Genomic DNA, 24787 nt, shown 5'->3' on the forward strand with positions numbered 1-24787 from the left:
TTTCATTTTTGTATTGTTGAACATTGAAGTTAACAAAAATTGTTCTAAAATTTAAGTATGTCTTTAGTTAAGTGGATTAAAAAGTTACAATAAAACTGTAAAATGCATAATTGTTAATACTTTTATTAAGAAATATAATTTTTACAATAAAATAATTTTTGTAAATTGCATATATAATAAGATTTAACTTATAATACTGTAGTTATTCAAAATAAAAATGCTATTTTAGTTTATATGAAATATTATTAAATGCTCAATCATAAAATTTTTTAGTCAATTTTAGTTGATTTTTAATAACATATCTTAAAATTATAATATTTATTATATATAACTCAGAATTTTTGTTTAATTAATAATTTTAATATTACTAATTTAATAAATTTTATAATAATCTCTTAAACCATTTTCTTTACTAATTGCATATCATAACAAATTAGATATTGTTTTTTAAATATTTTTATTTTTGTTTTTGATCACTAATAATGAATAACGGTTTAATGGCATATAATTTTAAATAAAAATTTCTGAGTTATATAATAAATAGTACAAATTATAGTACTGTATATACCATACTGTATTAAATACCATAATTTTAATTGTATTTGTTTACTGTTTAATGTTCTGACAATATTATAATTTTAAGATATGTTATTAAAAATCAACTAAAATTGACTAAAAAAATTTTATGACACATATATTACACAAATAATATATGTAATTTGCACGTAATTAACCATAAATATTGAATTATAAATTATTAAAAATATGTCTAAAAACAATTTTTTTATAATAGCTAAATTACTCGTCAATTATAATTAAATCAATAGAATATCAATAAAGATATTAAAGTTTTAATTCAGTTTATTTACTTATGAGACATAAATTTTAAGTAACAAATACTTTACATTATCACTATATACTATATTTTATATATAGAAATGAAAATATAAAAAAGTACTTTTACTTTTTATCAATAGTGTTGACATTATATAATTGAGTGCTTTTAATAAAATATATGTATTGAGAACAAGAAATGATTGAATGCAGAAATTTTGTTTAAAAAAATTCAATGATGTCTTTTATATACAAATGTAAAGCTTTTAAGTTATGCTATTATATTTAATAATATAATACAAACATTTTAATATAAGACTTATAGACTATTACTTATAGTTAACAAATAAAGACTAATTTATAAAAATAACTACAAAATAAATATTCAGTTTTTACATAATAAACTAAAATCTTTTAAAAAAATTATATAATATATGCAAAATAATAATTATGATTATGTTATGTAAATATTATATAACGATTTTAAAAACTTTAATTAAATTGTAATGTAATTTATAGAAAAAGTAAATGTAATCTCAACTTTTTACAATTTATAAAAGAGTTATTGTGTTTATGTAAAAATTAAGTATAAGATATACACAAAAAATTAGTAATTGGTTTGGAAAGAGTCGTAAGTATAGACACACAAAACATTTGTATACAGATTTCTATGAAAAGTCGTTTTACATTAACTTATAATATAAAATATAAGGGAAGTCAAGATTGAGAAGTAGTGAACTGCTTATATACTAAGTTATTATAACTGTATATAAAGTTTTGGTGGCTTTTATATATCAGTACTTGACTTTAAAAAGACGTCAAATTTCATAAACCATTAATCATTAGTTAAATGTAAAAAATAAAAGTATCTTTTGATTTCATTTATGGCTTTCTAGTGATTTGTTTGAATCACCAAATGTTGTGATGCCGTAACTCTCTTGAGATATACTTGAGTTAAAATCTTCTTATATTAAGTCCATTTATAGGTTAAAATATTGCATTTACTAATCAAATATTAAATGAAAACCTATGCACTTCTCGATTGACAGAAGCTCTCTCTCTCTCTCTCTCTCTCTCTCTCTCTCTCTCTCTCTCTCTTTCCTCTGTAAGTCTGTTTCGTAAAATTTGTCATTTATTCAAAAATAGGGTGCTTTCTGCTTTCAGGGAGACGGGAGGTATGAGATAACATTTTATTATTTAACTTAGTATATAAATATACTATTATATTGTATACAGTATTTATGTTCACTTATATAATAATATTTAATACATATAACGATAATAGAGACTGAATATCAAAAAGCTTTTGATTAAATGCAATGTAAATCCAATGAGAATATTAAATTACTCTCTAATAGTGTACATCCAAACAGCAATAATATGTTTATATAATGAATTGAGTTAACTATTAATGTTATGCCAACAATCAAACTAACCATTTAAGCAACTCCACCATCTGATATAATTTTATATACATTATATGATTGCAAAATATATTTATATACTCTATAATACTCTATAATAATAACAAACAATACAATTTTATTTGTATTTGTATTGTATTGTATAATACCATACAGTATTATAAGCTAATATTGATAATTTAGTCTAAAGATGAACACATTGTATTTAGATAACTATTTATATATTATATTAACATTTAAAAATTGTTATCTAAAATATCAATTAAATGATTATAAAGTACATGACTGATATAATATAACTAAGTTTAAATTATTATAAGCTAACATGACGGTATGTAATTTTGTCAATTAGTAAAATATACTTAATATTTATATACAAAAGTATAATAATTACAGTAGAAATATATTATACAAACTGAAAACTTTATATAAAGAAGTTATAATTTTAAAGTTAAATATTTGGTTAAATCGATTGAATTTTAATGGATTTGGAAAAAGATAAATGAAGTGCAGTGACGGCTATTATAATAAATGTCTAAACATCTAAAACCAATGCTATTAAGTATTGAATCAAATTCAATAACATTAAAGTAAGAGACGGTATATTTGGCACAATGTATGCCTACAATAGTCTAATGCAAACACGCGTACAAAATAGGGTAAAGCAATGGAGAAATTCATTTATATATTCATAGAGATATTGAAAGAGAGTGTTAATGCAGTGCTAATACATGTGTGAGAGATGTGCCAAAACGTGCATATCTTTACCTAATTCAATGTCCTCTCAATCATAACAATAAAGTCGATCCATGCATACAAATATGTGGTATTACATACATATACAGTACTCTAATATACTAAACATGCAATATAATGAAAGACCAATATTTTCATGTAAAATAAAATGTTTATAAGCATTATATATTATTTATATATTATACTTAAACACAGCGTGAATCCTCATCACACACACACACACACACACACACACACACACACACACACACACACACACACACACACACACACACACACACACACACACACACACACACACACACACACACACACACACACACACACACACACACACACACACACACACACACACACACACACACACACACACTCACACACACACACACACACACACACACACACACACACACACACACACACACACACACACACACACACACACACACACAACAAATGAGTTAAACATTAAGTTATACAGTACTAAACTTTATGCTTTTATTATATATGAGACCAAAATGAAGCCATCAATACTTAGTCTATTGTAATCTATATATGAATACCTATTTTAAATGTGATGTGTAAAGTAAAAAATATTCGTTGAGTAATTTTTTTTTTTTGAATAAACATATTTATATATCGTATACATTATTAGTCATACAAGTAATAAAATTTTTATTTATATTGTCAAACAAACTGAGAGCCACTCAGAAGGTGGTCGTCCAGCACTAGAATATTGAAATTTAATTTGAAAGCAAATACCTATTTTATGCGACAAATGTTTTTTAATATAATGACTGGTCAGTGGTTGTAATGGACTATCGAGTCTCAGCAAACAAACCAAACTCGATGTTGACCTATAAATATTGAATAAAAGTTTATTTTTGGATCTATTGTGTGATGAGTACGGCAATCAATAGCAACAATAGATTTGTGTGCAAACATTACTTTGTTGTAACAAATCAATGGCTAAACACATTGTATTATTATAGGTATTGTAAGAAAAGGAGAGAGAGAGAGAGAGAGAGAAAGAGAGAGAGAAAAACGGTAAATATAAGTAAACGATTGGCACAACGTTTGTGAGAAAAGTTTGTTTTTGTCGACAAATGAACAGAAGTGAACATAAGTTACACATAAGTGAAGATTCAACGGTATATGTGATCCTATTTCTTGTAGCCATTTGTCACCCGCTATACCTTTCCTTTGCAATCCCATTACATCTATCTTTTCAGTCTATCCTATCTATTCTCTCCCGATCCGCAAACATGTGTTTTAGTGGCAAATATTGAGATTTATTTGCAAAATGACAAACACAGACACATAAGCACTCAATGACTATGCCTTCAAATCTAATATCATTGAAACATGTAATAAATGTCTGCAAACTCGCTATAAGAGTCACAATAGATAGTTATCATCATTTGTTGGCAAATATATAGAATAATATGTTGACACATACAGTACATACACATACCGGTGCCGTATAATGTAATATAAATGTATTTCTTCTTATAGTTTTAACTTTGTCTTTATTTTCAACTCAATTCTCTTTAGTGAATACAATGACTACTTTTATAGACTTATTTATAACAATTGTGACACTCATATAATGAACATTACTTTCAACTAAACTCATATTTATAGTGCATATAATGTTTAGTTAAATTGAAAATTGTTTGTCCAAATTCTTTATAAAATGTATAATCGAAAAATTACTTTAACACTAATGTATGTGTTATTGCATTATATTTAACAATCTACTGATAGACTGTACTGTATATAGATATAAATTTATACAATTTTGTAATTTACAGTATATTTAGTGTGTTGTCAAATCAATAGATATTTATTTAAACCAATACAAAACTATCGTAAAATTTCAATACTCTTTGTATGTTGTTTTTGGCAAAAAATATATATAAAATACTAAAATACCGTATACTAAGATTTAAGTTATTGTTGTTATTATCAAATAAAATACTTTATATAAAATCTAATTTTATTATTTTTTATTTATAAAAAACCAATTATACTTTTATTGAAGATCAAAGTCTCTAAAGTTTGTAAAACAAAGGCATACAATGATATCTCTTTGCATATAAAGGTATGAACAGTATTACATAACTTTTACTTAATTTAATATTAAGATATATTTGTTTATAAAAGTGTTATACAATATTTAGTAATTTATTTGACATTATGTGTATAATCGTAGCTATTATTTTACTTATTGTTAAATATTAAGTTAAAAGTTTATTTATACATTTTTTTATATAGTTCATGCTAATTATTAAATACAAATTTTTTAAATAGTAAAATTTTAGTTTTGATGACAATTTAAACTTAATTAAAATTAATAACAATTTAAAATTGTTTGTTTTCATCCTTAAAATTAAAATAATACTTCAGATTAGTGTTTAAAATGTTATAAAATAAAGTAATAACTTAATTATAAATATGTTATTTACAATAAAATTGCTTATAAGTAATTAAAGCCAAACCAAAAATATATTGATAAACAAAACGACTCGACAAATGTTAGGTAATTTTATTTTATTTTTATTATATCAATTAAATTAGATAAAAACTAAATTAACCTACAATATGACACAATTGATTTATTTTCATAAATTAATAAGTTAATTATAAGAAAATTTTAAAAATTCAATTTTAAATTTTATTAACGTTACAGTGAATCACTATTAATACTGACTGTTTAAAAATAAATTATATTTTTTATTAAAAAAAACTATTTAAAAACTTATAATGTATGACACATATAAAAACACTGTATATCAAAATCATAACATCAATAGATAAAAATTATTTTAATTTCATAAAAAAAATATTTAAAAACTTATAATAAAAATGTAAATTAATTAGCACTAATATTAAAGTTAACAATAAACTAATTTGCATAATTATACAGTATTTTTAATGTAAATTTATAATTACGATAATTGTTAATGACTAAATATATATAAAAAATCTATTATAATAAAATAGTATTACTAATAATATTGTATATAATTTTAGAAAAATAAAGAAACATTAATCTAATAATTTTTATCCAATATACATGTATTTTTAATAGTTTCTGTGATATTAGAGATATTACATTTACATGAGCTTATATAATAGATCCATAATACATGTGATTCATAGAAAAAAATTATATTCACTATTGTATACATAACAAAAATCGAGAACTTAATTAAAAATTTAATTGTCCTCTCATTTCATCCTAAAATTTCTAGAAAATGCATTTCTCATTACTTTTATCATAAATTTTATATACAAGAATTTGATTTATTTTTTAGGATTTGTATTTTTATTGTTTTTTCCTATTTATAATACTCGGACTTAAAATTAATTTTAACATTTACTGTATATTTTAAATATTTTTACTTTAAATGTTTGAACCGTTTCTTTTTCAACTTTACCACAATATAATTTACAGTATCAAAAATTCATAATTTTATTTAAATGCCATTAAAAATCAATTATAAAAATAGGAGATTTCTCTATAGTTTTGAGTATAAAAAATCAATTTAAAAATATATAATATGTTTAACTAAATTCTTCAGCAATATGTTTAGCTATAGTATTGAGCTGTATATTAGAAGTTCCTTCATATATGGCACCTATTTTACAGTCTCGATAGTATTTTTCAACGGGAAAATCGCGGGTAAAGCCAACTCCACCCAACCATTCGACACACTTAGTGGTTGTATGAGCGGCCACTTCAGAGGCATAATATTTAGCGATCGCCGCTTCTTTAATGAACGGTTTCTTAGCGTCTCGAAGTCGGGCCGCGTTGTAAACCAACAGTTTTGCGGCTTCAATCTCGGCGTTTATGTGTGAAATTTGGTGTTGCATTCCCTAAATATTAGTTAATTGTCATATTTTTTAATCTACCGGTTATTAACAAWAATTACCTGAAAGTCAAAAATTCGTTGTCCGAATTGCTTTCTCTCTAATGTATACCTAACCGAGTGCTCAAAACAGCCTTCAGCTAAACCTAACATTTGTGCTCCAATACCAATACGACCCTCATTTAAGGTGCTTATAGCGTATTTATATCCCTGTCCTACCTGTCCAATAACATGAGACTCTGGAACCTAACAAAATTTATTAAAATAAATTGATATTGTTGAAAATAGATCTATTTGAAAGGCTAACCTTAACATTATCAAAAATGACAGGACATGTACTCGAAGCTCTGATACCCAATTTGTCTTCGTGTTTGGAAACTGAAAGACCGGGAGTTCCGCCATCGACAACAAAACAAGTGATGCCCTTATAACCGGCCGCTGGATTAACATTAGCGTAGACTAAAAATATGCCGGCGTGTTCTGCATTCGTGATCCAACACTTGGTTCCGTTTATTACCCAACTGTCCCCTTGCTTTACAGCTGTTGTTTTCATAGCAAATGCATCCGAACCTGAATCTGGTTCTGACAGACAAAAGCATCCGACCTATTAATCAACATTAATTAAATTAAATACAAATCACTTATAAGTTTATATCAATTATAACATACGGTGTCGTTTGCAATCCGTGGTAAATACTTAGCCTTTTGTTCTTCAGAAGAGAATCGATGAAAGGTTTGCGACACTAAAGTGTTTTGAACGTCACAAAAAACACTGACCGATGGATCAACTTTTGCTAATTCTTCAATCACAAGCATAGCTGTAAAAAATGACGATCCGGTGCCACCATATTTGGGATCAATGTCTACTCCCATTAACTATCATATTAACAATACAAACTAAACTATTATCACTTCTAAGTACATCATAATTATATCTTAGATTAATTGATACCCCATTTTCAAAGAGCGCTGTAATGACACTCTTGTCGAGCATTGACTGTTCGTCCATCTGTTTGACCAACGGTTGGATCTTTTCGACAGACAATCTCTTAACAATGTCTTTCATTGCCAATTCTTCTTCAGATAACTGAGTCAATGGGACAGTTGACAAATGTCTTACATTATTTAGAGTATTTAGTGTCCATCTCTTGTGACCATTGATTCCAGCGGTGATATTGCGACCACTGTTTCGCAGTAAAACATTAACCAAAGTCTGTCACAAAAAACAATCAAATGTTAAACAAAAATTCAAAATCAAATGTCAATTAAAAACATACTTTCGATGATATAAAACAATTTGTGGTCAAAAACATTATTGAAATAATTTATTAAGAAATTGTTTCTTCAAATATTACAAGAAGTAGTGTTTGTGAAAAAATTAGAGTAAATTTGGGTTCAGATCTTGATTTTAATGATAATAATTGTTAAGTCAATGATAATAGCAATCATTTAATACAAACTTTGGACAACAGTTGTTGTAAATAATAAATACTTTTAGTTTAGACTTTAATAGACTTAATATTTTATCGCAAATATCATAATATTTTCATTACTAACGCATAACTCCTCCCATTGTCTGCATATTTATCACGTGTTTGTGTTGTTTGTCTGTAAACAACATTTAAATAGCAATCACTTTAAATAAATCAATCAATTAATTGATGACTTTATTAAATCATTAATTAAGACAAGTTTTGTTCATAATATGAATCAATGGCTAAACCAAATGTCGGCATATTTTGGCCATTATTTCATAACAATCGACAATTGTTTGGAGAGAAAGTAGATTTGGGTCTCAGAAATGAATTGTCTTATAATTTATATAAATCAATGTCCACTCGTAAAGAGTATATTTGGGACAATCATATAGATAGAGGACAGACATGCAGTTCATATACCGGTTCAATATTCAATGTCGAGTATAGTCCCGATGGGTATTAAACATATAAATAATTATTAATATAACATTAAATAAGTATAATATAAGATATTATTGTTTTTGACGATTAGGTCATCTCTATTGGCGGCCACAGAAAACAAAAAGATTTTGATTTTCTGCGCAAAGAGTCATAAGTTGTTACAAGAGATACCAAAAGCACATAAATCTTGTGTTAATTTAATAAAATTCTTGGATTCGCGAACTTTCGTCACCTGTTCTGATGACTGCAGTCTTGGGATTTGGGATCTCAGAAAATGTGACAAAAAGGTTAAGTCATTGATTGGCCACAAAAATTGGGTGAAAAGTGTTGATTATGACTCTAATAATGGCGTACTATTATCGGCCGCTTATGACCAGACTGTCCTCCGATGGGATATCAATAGTTCTTGTGTTAGCCCACAAAAAGTTCTTCAAATTAAAAATATGTTACGAATGGTATTGACTCCGGACTCAAACAAAATGATTATATCGACAGCCGATGGATATCTTCTTGTTATTCATGACTTAGACATTAATAAATTATCCGATGATTTGGAAGATTTTATGCCAGAATTATATCGATTAATGCAAGATAATTGTAATTATGGTATAGATATTGGTTCGTGGATTAACCATTTGTTTGCTGCCAAAAGAAATAGAGTTGAACTGATCTCTGATTTTCCGAGTGAAGACAAAAACGGATACATAACTACTTTAAATGTTCATCCATTCGGTTGGTCTGTATTATCAAGAAATACAACTGAAGACGACACTTCTGAGTGGACATGTGTTCATGACATCGATGACAGTATCAAACCATCTCATATGAAACCAATCAAAAAGCTTTCAAATGATAACGAGTCGCAAATATCACAAGAATCACAACTCGACTCATTTGATGAAGTATTAAGAGACTCTCAATTATCTGATAGCTCTATAATTGTAATCAGCAATCAAATTGGTTCCACACAACCACACACTACAGTTGTTCATCAATCAAGACATGTATCCAAAAATAATGGTTATGTTTACGAAAATATTCCTCGACTTAAGTATTATATTGAAGAACTCAATCAAAGTCATGGATTTATTAAAGAGTTGTGTTTCAGTAGTGACGGACGTGTCATATGTTCTCCCTATCACTTCGGGTACAGACTTCTCACTTTTGATGATAAGTGCTCTGAAATGTCTGATTGTGTATCAAATGAACCAAAATTGTTATGTAAACTGAAAACCAATTTATCTCATCCCGACTATGTTGTTACCACTAAATTCTGTCCAACGCATTGCCAAATAGCTTCGGGATGTCTTAAAGGACGAGTGGTTTTCAGTCAACCAATACTATGATAACAAATAAATTGTGTAATTAATTGTATATATTGTATATTAATGGTTAATATTTTGATTATTAAGTTTTATATTTTAGTTTATTTTTATGATTAGTTTAATGTTTTAGCATATGTTTTAATATTAAACAATATAAAATCACTTTCAAAATATATGACAATAGTTTTTTTTTGGTTATAACTTCTAAATGAATTTGAATAAAACACAAATATTTTATTTAAAACTATGGTTTTTTGTCACAAACACAATGATTATAGTACTTTGATTTTATATTAGCAATGGTATGCTAGCTCAGGGAGGTATGATATCTCAAAAACTAAAAGAGATTTCAATTCTGTTGAATCTAAATTATACTTAATTAGAAATAATTTGATATGTTTTTAGCATTTTTAATTATATTAAATAGTTTTCGAGTAATATAACCTAGTTTATTAAAAAAATAAAATTTCAATATTTAATATAATAAAATACCCTGTATATCAACATGCAATTGTTTTTAAATAATTTTATATTAAAATAATACATTTCCTCAATTTATTCAAATTGTCTAGCTCATGTAGTTTTGCAATATCAACAAAAAATATAAGTTTGTTTGATTCAATACCTAATTATATTTATTTATTTTATTTATCAAATTTGATTTTAACTAAAAATATTTATCTAACGATTATATAATCATAATATTTATTGTAATGATTCTGTCATTAGTACTATAATAATAGTACGATAGTCTAAATAATAATATTATTATTATTATTAATTGATTAATAAACTATTGACTTAATTGAAATTATGTTGAATTTAATTGAAAATTGAATATACAATCAAAAAATATGTTGCGTTTATTTATTTTAAAAATAGTTAAAACTAATTTATAATATACTTATTATATTATTAGTAATATACTTTACCTATTAAATGGGGGAATAAATATATAAATTGTACTAGCTAAATGCGATAACAATAAAAGTATCAAAAATTGTTTTTTTTAGTCTATTAGACATTTACTGATATATGCAAACTATTTTCATATAATGCAAAATAATGTAAAATATTTTTTTATTATTATTAGTCGTATGAAAAAATAAAATAAAAAAACATTATATTGTAATTGAATTCAATGTTAACTCAATTTTATAGAATAGTATAACAATTATTTGATAACACATTTAACTAAAAGTTTTGCAATACTTTTTAAGGGTTGTCAATAGCAAAGGTATTGTATTGATTGTCATTCAATTGGCTGTTATGTTGTGATTGTTGTGATTGTTGTGATTGTTGTGATGATTAATGAGACAATTTGTTGTCAAAACATTATTATTATAATAATAAATAAAATTTAAAAACAATTTTCAATGTTTTTAATTTAGAATACATTCTATAATATGTTTGATTTGTCAATACATTGTTAACATTTTTGTGTTGGCAATGCTATACTGTACTGTACTTACAGTTAATGACTCATAGACTTTAGCTTTAAATATTTACGTTGGCATCCAATGTATACAACGTTGACTCGTATACTATATATACTGTACTGATTCATACGTTGATTGAGTGTAAATAAAGTACAGTATAGATAGTACATAGAGTGTGCTATTTGTTGATATATGATAATAGTGGGCGACATTTGGCAGTGAATGAGTGCTATAATAATAACATCAATATATACCTCAATATAACTGCTGTTTATATGTAATAATAATCATAACTTCCGTTAAATTGTTTGTCAATGGGTTTTGTAAACAATAATTGATTACCGATTGACTCAATTAAGTAACAAATGAATTGATGTAACCATACGTTTGACATAACATTTGATTTTATTTATTCATAAATTTTAAACCAATTTCTGTCAAAATGGCCTCAAATGGTGTTTTGATTAATAATAATAATAACAATAATAGCAGTAATTTAATTAATAATAATAATAATAATAACCACACATTTGGCAGTCAAATGTCCATTAAATGGGATCCGAAAAATCTGGAAATCAGGACATTATCTGTAGAGAAGACATTGGAACCACTGGTGATGCAGGTATTGGTGACATAATTGATAGTAAAAATTTATTTGATTATCATTTTACGGGTTTTTAAACATTTTGTTGAAAATGTGTTTTAACTCATAAAAAATAAAAGATTTAAATGTATTTTTATTTTGTGTATATCTTGATATTGATATTTATTTTGTGTACATCTCTTACCAATGAACTATAGGTGACTACTTTGGTCAACACGAAGGGTCCGTCCAAGAAAAAGAAGGGTCGATCCAAAAGAGCTCATGTATTGGTAGCGGCTGTGGAAAAGGCCACCGAAAACTTTATACAAAAAGGAGAAGAGATAGCACTTGAAAATCCCGATATTAAGGACGAAATGCTTTTAGCCGTCGATGAAGTCCGAAAAGCTGGTGATTCAATGGGTAAATCTTCTCGAGAGTTTGCTGAAGACCCGTGCAGTTCAATAAAGAGAGGAAATATGGTGAAAGCGGCCCGAAATTTATTGTCAGCCGTAACTCGACTTCTTATATTAGCTGATATGGTTGATGTTCATAGACTTCTCAAATCATTACAAATAGTTGAAAATGATTTGGACAAAGTTAAGAGCGCTTCCAGTCATTCAGAGTTAGTCGAATCATTCAAGAGTTTTGGTAAAAATACAGCCGATCTTATTAGTCAAGCGGCCAAAAGACAAGCAGAACTTAAAGATCCGCGTCTTAGAGACGACTTGGCCGCCGCTCGAGCTATTCTTAAGAAGAATTGTATGATGTTATTGACAGCTTCTAAAGTATATGTTAGACATCCGGAACTGTCAGCGGCTAAAGAAAACAGAGATTTTATTTTCAGACAGGTTTGTGAAGCCGTTAGTGCAATCAGTGATGTGGCTCAGGGCAAACTCGAGTCCAATAACGGTTTAGGCGTTCCTCCTTTCGACGGCCCCGGAGAACTTGCCGCAGCTCTTGACGATTTTGATGAATGTATTTTAATGGATCCGTTGGTATATAACGAGATGAGAACACGACCTCTACTTGAAGAACGTCTTGAAAGTATTATAAGTGGCGCCGCACTTATGGCTGACTCTTCGTGTACTAGAGATGAACGAAGAGAGAGAATTGTTGCCGAATGTAATGCCGTTCGTCAGGCACTACAAGACTTATTGTCAGAGTATATGGCAAATGCTGGCCGTAGAGAACCAGATGAAGGATTGGACAAAGCTATTGATCACATGAATCGCAAAACTAGAGATTTGCGAAGACAATTGAGAAAAGCAGTTATAGATCACGTGTCCGATTCATTCTTAGAAACCAATGTACCTCTTCTGGTGCTAATTGAAGCGGCAAAGAAAGGAAGTGTTAATGAAGTAGAAGAATATGCTCAGGTATTTACAGAACACGCATCAAAACTGGTGGAAGTGGCAAATCTAGCGTGTAGTATGTCTCCCAATGAAGATGGCGTCAAAATGGTTCGCTACGCAGCTCTTCAAATCGATAGTCTTTGTCCACAAGTGATAAACGCCGCTCGGATTTTGGCTGCGCGACCGCGTTCTAAGGTTGCACTCGAAAACATGGAGGCATTCAGAGAGGCCTGGGATAATCAGGTGCGCATACTTACCGAAGCAGTTGACGACATCACAACCATAGATGACTTTTTGGCCGTTTCGGAGAATCATATCTTAGAAGACGTTCAAAAATGTGTGGTCGCTCTACAAGTGTCAGACGCTGATAGTCTTGACAGAACAGCCGGTGCTATTCGAGGTCGATCTGCACGAGTATGTAATGTAGTGACCGCTGAAATGGATAATTATGAACCGGGAAATTATACGGAAAGAGTATTGGAAGCGGTGACGTGTTTAAGAGATCAAGTTATGCCTAATTTTGCCGGACGTGTTGAACGAGCTGTCGACGCACTTTCAAGTGATCAACGCGGAGAACTCGATGAAAATGAGTTCATTGATGCCTCGCGTCTTGTTTACGATGGCGTCCGTGAGATCAGACGCGCAGTTCTTTTGAATAGAACTGTCGAAGAACTTGATTCTGAAACAGAAATAGAATACGAAGACAATACGTATGAGACTCGAAGCAAATGTAAGGATTTGATTGTTTTATACGAAATATTAATTTCTTATTTTAATGTTTTTTACCGTAATTTAAATTTATAGCGAGTATTCATACGGACTTTGATGAGTATCCGGATATTACTGGAATCAGTAATACAAGAGATGCTTATCGATTGATTTCAGCTGAAGAAAAGGAGAGAATTGCAGAACAAGTGGAGACATTCAGAACTGAGAAGAATAAGTTTGATAGAGAAGTGGCCAAATGGGATGATACGGGAAATGATATTATAGTGATTGCAAAGGAAATGTGTATGATTATGATGGAAATGACTGACTTTACACGTGGTAAGGGACCACTTAAAACTACTATGGATGTCATCAATGCGGCCAAAAGGATATCTGAATTTGGATCCAAATTGGATAAATTTGCCAAACAAATTGCGGATCAATGTCCAGAGTCTACCACCAAAAATGATTTAATTTCATATTTGGCAAGAATTACTCTATACTGTCATCAATTGAATATTACATCTAAAGTCAAGGCTGACGTACAAAACATATCAGGAAATTTGATTGTTTCGGGGGTAAGATATTTATTATTTTATTACTTATTAAGAAATTTAAATTAATAGATTATATTTGTTAACAGCTCGATAGCGCCACATCACTAATCCAGGCGGCGAAGAACTTAATGAATTCAGTTGTCTTGACTGTCAAATCATCATATGTTGCATCTACTAAATATCCAAGAGGTGGACAACCAATTGTAAGTTTTGTTTACATTTGTGATTGCAAACAATTGACTCAATCACTTGAATGTCTTTTTTTTAAAAATATAGTCACCAATAGTTGTCTGGAGAATGAAAGCGCCAGAAAAGAAACCATTGGTCAGAAGGGAAAAGCCAGAAGAAGTTCGGGCGAAAGTACGGCGCGGATCACAGAAGCGTAACATTGCGCCCATCAAAGCGTTGAGTGAATTCCAGAGTCCGGCCGAATCTGTTTAATGTAATAATTATTATTTTAAACTTATATATACACTAATACTTAACCAAATATTATATACACTATTATCGTGAGTGACATTCCTCTAAATACGCTTTTTTCTATCACTATCTTTCTCTTACATTACGGTAACACAAAAAATGCATGACTTAAATAATAATTTTCTATACTAAACAAAAAATTATTCAGTATTTTAAAAATTATTTTATGTACCGAAATAATGTATTTTATAAATTGTTTTTTATAACCGTTTAACTATCGGTAATAATTTGCCAAATTTATTTATTTAAGCAATTTTCATATTCAAAAACTATAGCAATACAACATATACAGTATATCTATACAATGAAACTATACGTACATATTTTGACTACAAATATCAACAAATATTTTAAATGTAAACACTAATAATATATTTAATTTTTCTATGTTTTGATAATAGTATTGTTTTATATTTTGAAATACATACAGTATATTTAGTTTCTTAAAACAATATCTTAAGTGCCTCTTTAGTATATTTTAAACTTATTTAGATTTTATAAAAATTTATTTTGAGACAAATTAATCAATAATATGCGCTCAAATTGTATTTATATATATATATATAAATAATTATTTTAATTTAATGTGTATTTTAATAAATAGTACTGTATTTTATAATTAAAAATTAGTTTTATTCAAAAATCAAAATAAAATATAATGTGATTTATATGATATTAAATACAAAAAATGTATAATTATTTGATACGCGAAGGACCGGCTGTTTCGAACTCTCTTTCGAATTCCATCTCAACTTTGGATCTCTTAATTGATTTCTTTTGTGATTTCTTCTTACGATTCTTCGATTGATTGTCACTCTCATCACTTGATGACTCTTCACTGCTTTTATCAACTTTATTGTAATCTTCAATATCTGATTCATCGCTTTCTTCGAAATCATTTGCCGCCACATATTCAACAGTTTCTTCGTTGTCGTCATCGCTTACTTCCATTTCTTCTTCCAATTCTTTTTCTTTAACCGATTCTCTATCGCTCTCTTCTTCATCGTCTTTGAGTGCCTTTTCAAATGCTGTTTGAGGAAAGTTATACATATCACCATACGTTCCCTTTTTCAGTCTTTCCAATAGTTCTTTTTCGATGGCGTTGTCGAGTTTGGCGGCCAATAAAGCCTTCACTTCACGTCTGCGTTCTCTTCGTTCAACTTTAGACTGAATCGGAACCAATTTCTTCTGTCGCCTTAACGCCAAACGTCTCATTCGTATTAAATATTGTGTTATTTTAGTCAATCTTTGTTTACATCTGTGTTTCATATGTTTTGGCCAATAAATCAAATGTTTATCGATTTGTTCCAAACTCTTCTCGTAGTTCTTCGATAACTTAATTTTTTCCCACAATTTTGCCGGAAATGCCGCCCTTTCGATGGTCTTTATAAACAAATAACAAACGCCTTTCTCTTCGCGAACCGTCGCGTAGTTACTGTTAGCCAACGGACACGAAGTTCGGCTGCAAAGACCGTTAACATTGAATTCATTTCGACAAAAGTGTTGTGTTTTTGTCCTGAAATTCAATAACAAATATTTTTAATCATAATTACAATACAATTAATTCAAGACTCGATGGCAATACTGACTGTACTTTATGTGAACAGAAGGTTCCGTTGAGAACACTCCAAATCACCTGAAAATTGATAACAAAATTGTTATTACAAGACATTCAATGGATATCACCAATTAGTTTATGTCTTACGTCGTCGTTTTGCATCACTTATTGGTAGCTCAAGACAAATAACTCATGAGTTAAATGAAACCATAAATTGTTAATAAATTTAAAGTACTTTACATTACAGTCACATGTGTTTCGTATATATTGTAAATAAATTGTATTCATATATAACGTAACGATTCTAATATAATATAAATAAAACATTGAATTAAATAAAGTATTAATAATTGTTTTGAAGCTATAGTTGTGTTAACAATAYTGTGATGTAATTGTTGTAACATTTATTATAATCACTGATTAGTAATGACTTTACAATTAGATATAAATTAATGTAAACAATAATTAATGACTTCTTAAGTGACAACTCATTGAATGTCATTCCGACAAAACCTCTGTTTGAATGGTGTCTTAAGCCATCATTTGGTTAATTATCACCAATTGAAAGATGTGATGACATTTGTAAATCAATTGATGACTAATTGAATTTTTGATATAATTGTTATCGATTTGATTAAATGAGATTAAAGATCCAGTGATGTCTTGGGGGCCAACATTTGGCAAACGAGTGGAGACAGCGGTGGCAGTGATTCTGCGGACACCCGGACTCTTCATTATAGAGTATTGGTGGAGATGTGATGACCACAAGTTTATTTTGCATTCAAATGATTGGAACCAATTCTGGACATCATTTGTCACAAATATTGGTAATTTTGGACAATACTTATGAGTTAACTTACAATTATTATCTGTTTTTTTCTTTCATTTCAAAAGCATTACTCAATGGATTTCTTCTGTTATTACTTCCGCTGTCATTAATCCGATTGCTTTACTGCCACATAGTTTGCGGTGCACTCCTAATAACAGCTCATTTGTTATCCTATTATTTGGTTCATATGATTGATGTCCAAAATGGTGTCTCATTTTTTGAATCATTAGCTCTATCTCTGGTACAGATGAATGCCATTAAACAGATATCATTGTTAGCCATTCATGTGGCCATTGCTATAATAGTGTCCATTATATTACAAGGACCACAAAAGACATTAGTTCCAGGTTTTGTTAATTTATTTATTGTTATTATTTTGCTTTTATAAAGTTTTAAATGTTATAACAATTGTAACAATTTGTTTGAAATGATTGCAGTGTTTGCCTCATATTCTTTGCCAGTTTTTGCCCGAATTCTCGATTTTCCCAACGAATCACTTCAGGTTTGTTTCAGTTTTAATATTATTTAATTTATATAAAATAGCATTTCTTTATAAAACCATACGATTGATTAAAATTGACATTTCATATCATTTGATTACTTTTACCTTTAGGTGATCCATAAGTTTAGTTCAGCAGTAGTTGTAATCACTTTGGTTTTTCATTTATACAATTGGATGCCTAAAGTGTTAAGTGAAGTGAAAGATTGGATCAACCATTTGTTAGTTAATATGGAAATTGAAGGCTTAACATCATTGATAGTCAATGTTTGCCACAAGATCTTTGTTCCGACACATTTTTTTCTATTTTGGTCCATCGCTTTTTTTATGAGACTTTTTGAGACCATCAATGATCCACAAAAAGACTGGTTTGTGTCTGTATTAAGTGCTGCGAGTGCTGTCTGTATAAGTCCGGTCTCATTGTTCTCAACTGCAGTTGCCGTCACATATATGTCTTATTTTTTATTATCTGCAATGAAATACTACTTATGGGGCAATAGTGTTCATTCACTGACCAATGCACCCAATATTCACAATAAACACAGCGGATGGGAGGAAGGCATGACTACATTGCTGTTAGCTTTATTGACTGGCATTACTGATATGAAACAACCAGCAAGAATGGCTGTCCTCACAATCATCTTATTTGTAGTCCTATCAAGTCTTTTGCAGTCAATGCTGGAAATGGCAGAACCGGTAATATTGTCATTGAGTGCATATCACGGCAAGAATGCTATACATCACATAAAAGTGTTGATTTTGTGTGCCTTCTTATTCTTGTTTCCACTTCATGTAACTTATGTTTTGTCGCAAATATTTCCGATTGACTTCTGGATGGCAGTGGTTCTCTCCACAAGTATCCTCACATCAGCACAAGTAGCAGATCTCTTAATAGTTCACTGCATTTTATGGTACGATTCTTTAAGATCTGAACCGATGGAATCATTAGATGAAGCCGTATATTACGTGCGATCTTTTACAAAGATAATTGAATTTTTTGTGGCCACAAGTGTGGTAGTGGTGGGTGTTTGGGAAGGAATTACAGGACAATGGAGTCTAACAAATGCAATAATTCTTATAATTCACTGCTATTTTAATGTTTGGCAAAGACTTAACACTGGAGTTAGTAGTTATGTTCGGCGAAGGAAAGCATTACTGAAAACATCTTCCCTTTCATTCGCTACAACTAATCAATTAAAACAACACAATGATGTCTGTGCCATATGTTTCACTGATATGACTGTCCCTAACTCATCAATTATCACTAATTGTAATCATTATTTTCATCGAATATGTCTCCGAAAATGGCTCTGTTTTCAAGACACCTGTCCCTTGTGTACGGTATCTATAACTCGTAGTCAATCAACTCAACAACAGTCCAATTAAGAGTTTACCACTGATTGTAGTCATTAAGTTTGACCAAATAATAAATGAATTTATTTTGAGTTTATTTTAATATATATATATATATGATATGAATTTACGATAAACACAATTTTGACATATTTTAAACACCAATTGTTTTTTAAAAGTGTAAAATAAATTTTATAATAATAGTAAAAAAACTATTGTATTGTAATAACTAAATAATTATTAAAGAAATAACATTTACTGCACAAACAAATTATCCATTAAGTGTTTGTTCCAATTCTCCCAATTCTTTCAATTCCTTTAAACGATAAAATTATAAATTATTACTAAATATAAATTTAAACTAAACTTTCTTATAATTGAATTAATTAATTGTTATATTAATACCTTAATTATATCGAGACCTCCAATAAGCTGTCCCTTGACGTAGATCTGTGGATATGTCGGCCAATTAGAGTACACTTTCAATGATTGGCGAACCTCTTCATCCATTAATATGTCAAATGTATTGTATTTGATGTTAACTTCATTGAGAATTGAGATCAAAGTCCTACTAAATCCACATCGCGGAGCATCAGGAGATCCTTTCATAAACACCATAACCGGTGACTTATTGACCAACACTTTGAGTCGATCTTCAATATTGTCTGAAGTGGTCGTATTATCACCATTTGAATCAGCGGCTAATTGTTTGATTTGAGTGCTTAGCTTTTGGACGTCTGCGCCATTAATTCGCGAAACTTCTTTGCCTTTGACAAAGCAAAGACACGTCGGCACTGATGACACATTAAACTTCACCGATATGTCCGACATATCAGTAGCCAAAACCTAATTATCATAAAACCTATTCATTATAATCTATTGGTTCAACATTTGTCACAATAAAATGCAATACTTTGCCAAATATAACATTCTTGTAATCTTTGCTTTTAGACATTTCACTCAAGACATCATTGACTTGAAGACATTGTTGGACGCCATCTGACATAAAATGAATGACCAATACATCCGATCTAAAGAGTTAACAATTTTTATTAATTTAATTATAATTTATATTTCATAATAATATGTCAATCAATACCCGACTAATATTTTATTCAATTGTTCACTACTTGTAATATCAATGACACTATTGGTAGACATTATTGACAATCAATACAATAATTGTTTGTTAATTAAATCGATATTCAAATCAATGAATCAATTGATTTCAATTGAATGCTATTTTCAAACAGTTATGTAATTTAATAGAGTATTACAAAAGTGTTTCAATGTTTCCAATAAATAGTACTTAACTCTACTCTTAATAAAAATGTGTTTATTATCAGTTAAATAATATCAAATGAGTCATTCATTAACAACATTACTATAAAACATATAATACTAATCCCCTAAAAATAAAGTTAATTAAAATGTAATACAAAATTATTAATCCATTTCTTATTATTAATGATAACGTTATTAGTGATGAATAAGTGGTGTAAAGTTAGACATTGTTTTGGTCTAACATTTGGTTCAAAGTATTCATTTTGAAGACATTTTGTTAGTCTAATCATTGAAGTAATCAATGGATCAGATGTTTGATTGATTGGTAACAATGCGTTACTACGAGACTTCACATACATTCAGATACAACTGGGAACAGGTGTCCAAAGCTTTCTGGTGTCGATATCCTAACCCTTTCAGGTTTGCTAACAAACAAACAAACATCTGATCCATTGATTTAAAAATACATTTGTTATTAGTTCTCATGTATTGACTGAAGATGTAGTCCAACGAAAGGTTGATGAAAGCGGCAAACTATTGACCAAAAGACTAATAAGTAAAACCAATTCAGCGCCCAAATGGACGGAAAGATTCTTGTCCTCCAAATTGGTGTTCATTATTGAAGAGTCCATTTTGGACCCCAAATGCAAAACACTGACCACTTATACACGTAATATAGGACTCAAACATTTGATGACTCTCGAGGAAAAGGTTACCTATAAAAGTAGTGATGACGACAAAGAGTGGACAGTTGCTGAACGTAAGGCTTGGATTGACTCAAATGTTTTCGGTTTGTCCGCTGCGGTCCAAAGGTTTGGTTTGGAGAGATTCAAGAAAAATGTATCGAAAACATGTCAGGGATTTAACTTCGTTTTGAACACTTTGTACGGCAATCTCAATGCCGACCAATTAGTTCCCACTTTTGACAATAGATTAAACCAAATCCATCCGCTTCTCAAAGAAAAACTAAAAGAAAAAGCACTCAAAGCACATGAGTTCGCTGCTGTGGCCAAGTCTAAGGCTGTTCCCATTGTTGCTGCGGTTAATGAAATGGCCAATAATGGCAATCGTCAAGAGTCTTAAACAATGTTTGGTTTTGTTTTGTTATGAAATTCTTTATAAATTGATATAATTAGAGCTCAAATTTGATTGAAGAGTTGAATCACTTATTTTGAATTTTAAAAAGAGGAGTGTTTTCATTGAATTGTTTTAATATTAATAACTTTGAAGATTGTATTTCAAACACCAATCTTAATGTATATACTTTTATATAAATATTAATATCTTTGTAATTCTTATATATTAATAGTCATTATTTTGTATTTAAAGACGTATATAGTATAGTATATATAAATTTTAATATACAGGTCGATAAAAACACAAATAAACTATTTCTAAAATATTGCTTTATTTTATCATAGATTCGATGATTTTAAAAAATCAAATTTTTGCAAACATTTTCTAATATTTTACATAATCAGTAATGAAATAATTTTCTACAAATCAATATAAGACTTAGTTGTTTGCCTCAAAATATTTGTCGGCGTTTTTCGGGTCAATAGTTGGAGAGTCGGGTTTCCAATTGGCGGGACATACTGTTAGGTTAACAATAAATATTAAACAAATTTGTTTAAATGAATAAATTCATACCTTCTCCGTGTTTCTCATAAAATTGAAATGCTTTTATAAGCCTATAAATATTATTATTATTATTATTATCGATATTACAATAACTTTAAAACAAATTCAATTTAAAACAAACCTCAGAGTCTCGTCAACTGATCGACCAATTGGTAAGTCATTGATTGTAATTTGTCTGAGAATGCCTTTGGGATCAATAATGAAGAGACCACGCAATGCAAGACCTGATTCCTCAATCAAAACTCCGTAATCTTTTGAGATTTGTTTCGATAGATCTGATAAAACGGGAATATTAATGCCTTCAATGCCTCCTTTCTGTTTGCAAATAATTATTATAATCAGATAAATATTATAATCAAATAATTCATACTTTGCGAGGAGTTTGAATCCAAGCCAAGTGCGAGAAATGCGAATCAACCGAAACGGCCACCACTTCTGTATTGATTGCTTTGAATTCATTGATCCGATCACTGAATGCTATGATTTCTGTCGGACAGACAAATGTGCTGTAGATTTGGTATAAATAAGACAAACAATTATGATATATAATCATCACTAATGAAGATGTATTGATTAGTTATAGTCATACAAATCCAGCGGATAGAAGAAGACAACCAGATATTTGCCGCTGTAATCACTTAATTGGATTTGTTTGAAGTCTTTGGCCACGACTGCCGTTCCCTTGAATGCCGGCGCCGGTCGGGACACAAATGCCTGCAGTGCTGGTCGTGTTGTATGAAGACATCGCTGTCGACATACCGTTGATGTCAAGCCAACTGTTTGAAGGCCTCTAAGAGACTAATAATGTTATAAAAAATAATTTTCATTAGATTTTTGTGTCAATTGTTTTCAATCAATCATTTGATTACATATTTTAATATTGAATTCATTTTAAATGTCAAACAAATAACAAATTAATTAATTGAATGAATGATTGCGTCGATTAGTGTATGAGTCAAACACAGAGACTGAAAGTCAATACAATTATTGATAACAAACACAACAATACATACATTAGAGTAGTGTTGAGTCACGTGTCAAACATATGACCAAATTATTGCATCTCTTCATCTGATCCTTCATTTGATTTGTCGCTAAATATTATATCAGTAATGAATAACTTTCCGGGAAATACCAGTTTACTCGAAGAACTGGACAGTAATGACCAAAGATGTCATACATTTAATTGATTGTCTCATTATATTTCATTTGTTTGGTTTGACAGAGAAGTTGATGGTTCTGTTGCGCGACGGACGGACACTCATTGGTTACTTAAGAAGTATCGATCAGTTCGGTAATTATCACAACATTTATTTATTTTTCTGATTTCATATATTATCTGCTTTTTAATTAAAATGACAGCAAATCTAGTTCTTCACCAAACCATTGAACGAATATATGTGGACAACAAATATGGAGACATTCCTCGCGGGATATTCTTGATTAGGGGAGAGAATATGGTTCTCTGCGGAGAAATTGTAGGTCATCTTTGGTGACACTGTTGTTGTTGTTTTAATAAATGATTGCTTTAATCATTTTTTTAAAGGACACCAAAAAAGAAACACCAGATTTGGTAAAAGTGGCCGTCGAAGAGATACTTGAATTACAACAAAACCAAATCGAGGAAAAACAAAACAAAGACAAAATCAGACTCAAAGCACTTCACGAAAGAGGACTTTCCTCTCACGTCGAGTCCATTGCTGACGACTTTTAATACTTTGTAATCATTTGTTTTATAAATCATTATTTTCTGATTTTTCAAAAATTATGTCAATTGATGTGTTAATTAATCCGTATTATTATTAATCTATATTATTATAATTATTTTTATGTATAATTTCTATGATGAAAGTATTTGAACTTTAAATCCAAATAAATATAGCAATAAACAACTGGTTTAACTAACTTAGTATTGTTTCAATATAATTATTATACAGTATTTTAATTTGTACAAAATTAACATACGGTATAGATATGTGTAAATTTAATTGTATTTAATAATAATATAATTCATTTATAAAAATATTAATTACTTTAATCATCTATTGTATGATAACTATAACGATCATTATGTTGTGTATCATATTATCATCAAAGATATCAATTACCGGTACTTTTGTCTATCTTTTCAATATATTTCTGTTCTCTCTATTGTAGTGTACATTAAATACAGTAGTTATCCATCACTTAAAATAGTCTTTAGTTTTGAATGCAATGCTGTCTATTATATTAATATAAGCACAAAATCATTTACAAACAAACAAAAAATTAATACATTTTATTATACGATTGTTTCATCATATAATAAATAGTATAAAAGCAATCGTATAATAAAATGTATTATTTTTTTGTTTGTTTGTAAATGATTTTG

General features: G+C 29.1%; 9 protein-coding genes across 9 annotated transcripts; 5 read left to right on the forward strand and 4 right to left on the reverse strand.

Annotated features, from left to right (window-relative positions):
- Nucleotides 1–6508: 6508 nt before the first annotated feature.
- Nucleotides 6509–8360, reverse strand: LOC128964795 (short/branched chain specific acyl-CoA dehydrogenase, mitochondrial-like). Its single transcript, XM_054311434.1, has 6 exons — nucleotides 8167–8360; nucleotides 7842–8102; nucleotides 7559–7765; nucleotides 7197–7493; nucleotides 6953–7135; nucleotides 6509–6896 (listed from the first exon to the last, which is right to left on the reverse strand). Exons 1-6 carry the CDS (start codon nucleotides 8200–8202, stop codon nucleotides 6585–6587), a joined length of 1296 nt encoding a protein of 431 aa, XP_054167409.1. The 5' UTR covers nucleotides 8203–8360; the 3' UTR covers nucleotides 6509–6584.
- A 93-nt stretch (nucleotides 8361–8453) lies between these two features.
- On the forward strand, nucleotides 8454–10154 carry LOC128964794 (DDB1- and CUL4-associated factor 10-like). The gene is made up of 2 exons (XM_054311433.1): nucleotides 8454–8823; nucleotides 8900–10154. The coding sequence occupies exons 1-2, from the start codon at nucleotides 8603–8605 to the stop codon at nucleotides 10152–10154; spliced, it is 1476 nt and encodes a 491-aa protein (XP_054167408.1). The 5' UTR covers nucleotides 8454–8602.
- A 1521-nt stretch (nucleotides 10155–11675) lies between these two features.
- On the forward strand, nucleotides 11676–15620 carry LOC128964874 (catenin alpha-like). Its single transcript, XM_054311525.1, has 5 exons — nucleotides 11676–12194; nucleotides 12374–14237; nucleotides 14312–14793; nucleotides 14859–14975; nucleotides 15049–15620. Exons 1-5 carry the CDS (start codon nucleotides 12015–12017, stop codon nucleotides 15211–15213), a joined length of 2808 nt encoding a protein of 935 aa, XP_054167500.1. The 5' UTR covers nucleotides 11676–12014; the 3' UTR covers nucleotides 15214–15620.
- Nucleotides 15621–15922: 302 nt separating this feature from the next.
- LOC128964875 (protein MAK16 homolog) lies at nucleotides 15923–17086 on the reverse strand. The gene is made up of 3 exons (XM_054311526.1): nucleotides 16958–17086; nucleotides 16842–16888; nucleotides 15923–16768 (listed from the first exon to the last, which is right to left on the reverse strand). Exons 1-3 carry the CDS (start codon nucleotides 16970–16972, stop codon nucleotides 15949–15951), a joined length of 882 nt encoding a protein of 293 aa, XP_054167501.1. The 5' UTR covers nucleotides 16973–17086; the 3' UTR covers nucleotides 15923–15948.
- A 128-nt stretch (nucleotides 17087–17214) lies between these two features.
- Nucleotides 17215–19603, forward strand: LOC128964644 (RING finger protein 145-like). The gene is made up of 4 exons (XM_054311275.1): nucleotides 17215–17637; nucleotides 17705–17986; nucleotides 18077–18141; nucleotides 18253–19603. The coding sequence occupies exons 1-4, from the start codon at nucleotides 17469–17471 to the stop codon at nucleotides 19522–19524; spliced, it is 1788 nt and encodes a 595-aa protein (XP_054167250.1). The 5' UTR covers nucleotides 17215–17468; the 3' UTR covers nucleotides 19525–19603.
- Nucleotides 19604–19670: 67 nt separating this feature from the next.
- On the reverse strand, nucleotides 19671–20810 carry LOC128964648 (glutaredoxin 3-like). Its single transcript, XM_054311278.1, has 4 exons — nucleotides 20591–20810; nucleotides 20405–20522; nucleotides 19897–20337; nucleotides 19671–19807 (listed from the first exon to the last, which is right to left on the reverse strand). The coding sequence occupies exons 1-4, from the start codon at nucleotides 20650–20652 to the stop codon at nucleotides 19763–19765; spliced, it is 666 nt and encodes a 221-aa protein (XP_054167253.1). The 5' UTR covers nucleotides 20653–20810; the 3' UTR covers nucleotides 19671–19762.
- A 156-nt stretch (nucleotides 20811–20966) lies between these two features.
- LOC128964646 (PRELI domain-containing protein 1, mitochondrial-like) lies at nucleotides 20967–22040 on the forward strand. Its single transcript, XM_054311276.1, has 2 exons — nucleotides 20967–21195; nucleotides 21255–22040. Exons 1-2 carry the CDS (start codon nucleotides 21107–21109, stop codon nucleotides 21856–21858), a joined length of 693 nt encoding a protein of 230 aa, XP_054167251.1. The 5' UTR covers nucleotides 20967–21106; the 3' UTR covers nucleotides 21859–22040.
- A 133-nt stretch (nucleotides 22041–22173) lies between these two features.
- Nucleotides 22174–23515, reverse strand: LOC128964647 (peroxiredoxin-2-like). The gene is made up of 6 exons (XM_054311277.1): nucleotides 23286–23515; nucleotides 23006–23214; nucleotides 22787–22922; nucleotides 22538–22731; nucleotides 22426–22466; nucleotides 22174–22370 (listed from the first exon to the last, which is right to left on the reverse strand). Exons 1-6 carry the CDS (start codon nucleotides 23304–23306, stop codon nucleotides 22291–22293), a joined length of 681 nt encoding a protein of 226 aa, XP_054167252.1. The 5' UTR covers nucleotides 23307–23515; the 3' UTR covers nucleotides 22174–22290.
- LOC128964649 (U6 snRNA-associated Sm-like protein LSm1) lies at nucleotides 23474–24229 on the forward strand. Its single transcript, XM_054311280.1, has 4 exons — nucleotides 23474–23574; nucleotides 23642–23710; nucleotides 23779–23894; nucleotides 23963–24229. Exons 1-4 carry the CDS (start codon nucleotides 23529–23531, stop codon nucleotides 24128–24130), a joined length of 399 nt encoding a protein of 132 aa, XP_054167255.1. The 5' UTR covers nucleotides 23474–23528; the 3' UTR covers nucleotides 24131–24229.
- Nucleotides 24230–24787: the final 558 nt, after the last annotated feature.

Source organism: Oppia nitens, unplaced genomic scaffold (genome assembly GCF_028296485.1).
Source record: "Oppia nitens isolate AA-2021 unplaced genomic scaffold, nextdenovo-longstitch-racon4-pilon3 scaffold9_pilon_pilon_pilon, whole genome shotgun sequence".
Taxonomy (NCBI): Eukaryota; Metazoa; Arthropoda; class Arachnida; order Sarcoptiformes; family Oppiidae; genus Oppia; species Oppia nitens.

What these genes read in the sequence shown, in the direction of transcription:
- LOC128964795 (XM_054311434.1), bottom strand. Translation starts at nt 8,202, where the DNA reads ATGTTTTTGACCACAAATTGTTTTATATCATCGAAA. An exon ending in ATTGTTTTATATCATCGAAA is followed by an intron (nt 8,103 to 8,166) that starts GTATGTTTTTAA and finishes TTTTTGTGACAG; the next exon opens with ACTTTGGTTAATGTTTTACT. An exon ending in CAGCGCTCTTTGAAAATGGG is followed by an intron (nt 7,766 to 7,841) that starts GTATCAATTAAT and finishes TTAATATGATAG; the next exon opens with TTAATGGGAGTAGACATTGA.
- LOC128964794 (XM_054311433.1), top strand. Translation starts at nt 8,603, where the DNA reads ATGGCTAAACCAAATGTCGGCATATTTTGGCCATTATTTCATAACAAT. An exon ending in GTCGAGTATAGTCCCGATGG is followed by an intron (nt 8,824 to 8,899) that starts GTATTAAACATA and finishes TTTGACGATTAG; the next exon opens with GTCATCTCTATTGGCGGCCA.
- LOC128964874 (XM_054311525.1), top strand. Translation starts at nt 12,015, where the DNA reads ATGGCCTCAAATGGTGTTTTGATTAATAATAATAATAACAATAATAGC. An exon ending in GAAATTTGATTGTTTCGGGG is followed by an intron (nt 14,794 to 14,858) that starts GTAAGATATTTA and finishes ATTTGTTAACAG; the next exon opens with CTCGATAGCGCCACATCACT. An exon ending in CAAGAGGTGGACAACCAATT is followed by an intron (nt 14,976 to 15,048) that starts GTAAGTTTTGTT and finishes TTAAAAATATAG; the next exon opens with TCACCAATAGTTGTCTGGAG.
- LOC128964875 (XM_054311526.1), bottom strand. An exon ending in TTCTGTTCACATAAAGTACA is followed by an intron (nt 16,769 to 16,841) that starts GTCAGTATTGCC and finishes ATTGAATTTCAG; the next exon opens with GACAAAAACACAACACTTTT.
- LOC128964644 (XM_054311275.1), top strand. Translation starts at nt 17,469, where the DNA reads ATGTCTTGGGGGCCAACATTTGGCAAACGAGTGGAGACAGCGGTGGCA. An exon ending in ATCATTTGTCACAAATATTG is followed by an intron (nt 17,638 to 17,704) that starts GTAATTTTGGAC and finishes TCATTTCAAAAG; the next exon opens with CATTACTCAATGGATTTCTT. An exon ending in ACAAAAGACATTAGTTCCAG is followed by an intron (nt 17,987 to 18,076) that starts GTTTTGTTAATT and finishes AAATGATTGCAG; the next exon opens with TGTTTGCCTCATATTCTTTG.
- LOC128964648 (XM_054311278.1), bottom strand. Translation starts at nt 20,652, where the DNA reads ATGTCTACCAATAGTGTCATTGATATTACAAGTAGTGAACAATTGAAT. An exon ending in TTGAATAAAATATTAGTCGG is followed by an intron (nt 20,523 to 20,590) that starts GTATTGATTGAC and finishes TTAACTCTTTAG; the next exon opens with ATCGGATGTATTGGTCATTC. An exon ending in AGAATGTTATATTTGGCAAA is followed by an intron (nt 20,338 to 20,404) that starts GTATTGCATTTT and finishes TATGATAATTAG; the next exon opens with GTTTTGGCTACTGATATGTC.
- LOC128964646 (XM_054311276.1), top strand. Translation starts at nt 21,107, where the DNA reads ATGCGTTACTACGAGACTTCACATACATTCAGATACAACTGGGAACAG. An exon ending in CGATATCCTAACCCTTTCAG is followed by an intron (nt 21,196 to 21,254) that starts GTTTGCTAACAA and finishes ATTTGTTATTAG; the next exon opens with TTCTCATGTATTGACTGAAG.
- LOC128964647 (XM_054311277.1), bottom strand. Translation starts at nt 23,306, where the DNA reads ATGAATTCAATATTAAAATAT. An exon ending in TTCTTCTATCCGCTGGATTT is followed by an intron (nt 22,923 to 23,005) that starts GTATGACTATAA and finishes CCAAATCTACAG; the next exon opens with CACATTTGTCTGTCCGACAG. An exon ending in TCAGTTGACGAGACTCTGAG is followed by an intron (nt 22,467 to 22,537) that starts GTTTGTTTTAAA and finishes TAATATTTATAG; the next exon opens with GCTTATAAAAGCATTTCAAT.
- LOC128964649 (XM_054311280.1), top strand. Translation starts at nt 23,529, where the DNA reads ATGAATAACTTTCCGGGAAATACCAGTTTACTCGAAGAACTGGACA. An exon ending in TTTACTCGAAGAACTGGACA is followed by an intron (nt 23,575 to 23,641) that starts GTAATGACCAAA and finishes TTGGTTTGACAG; the next exon opens with AGAAGTTGATGGTTCTGTTG. An exon ending in TGGTTCTCTGCGGAGAAATT is followed by an intron (nt 23,895 to 23,962) that starts GTAGGTCATCTT and finishes ATTTTTTTAAAG; the next exon opens with GACACCAAAAAAGAAACACC.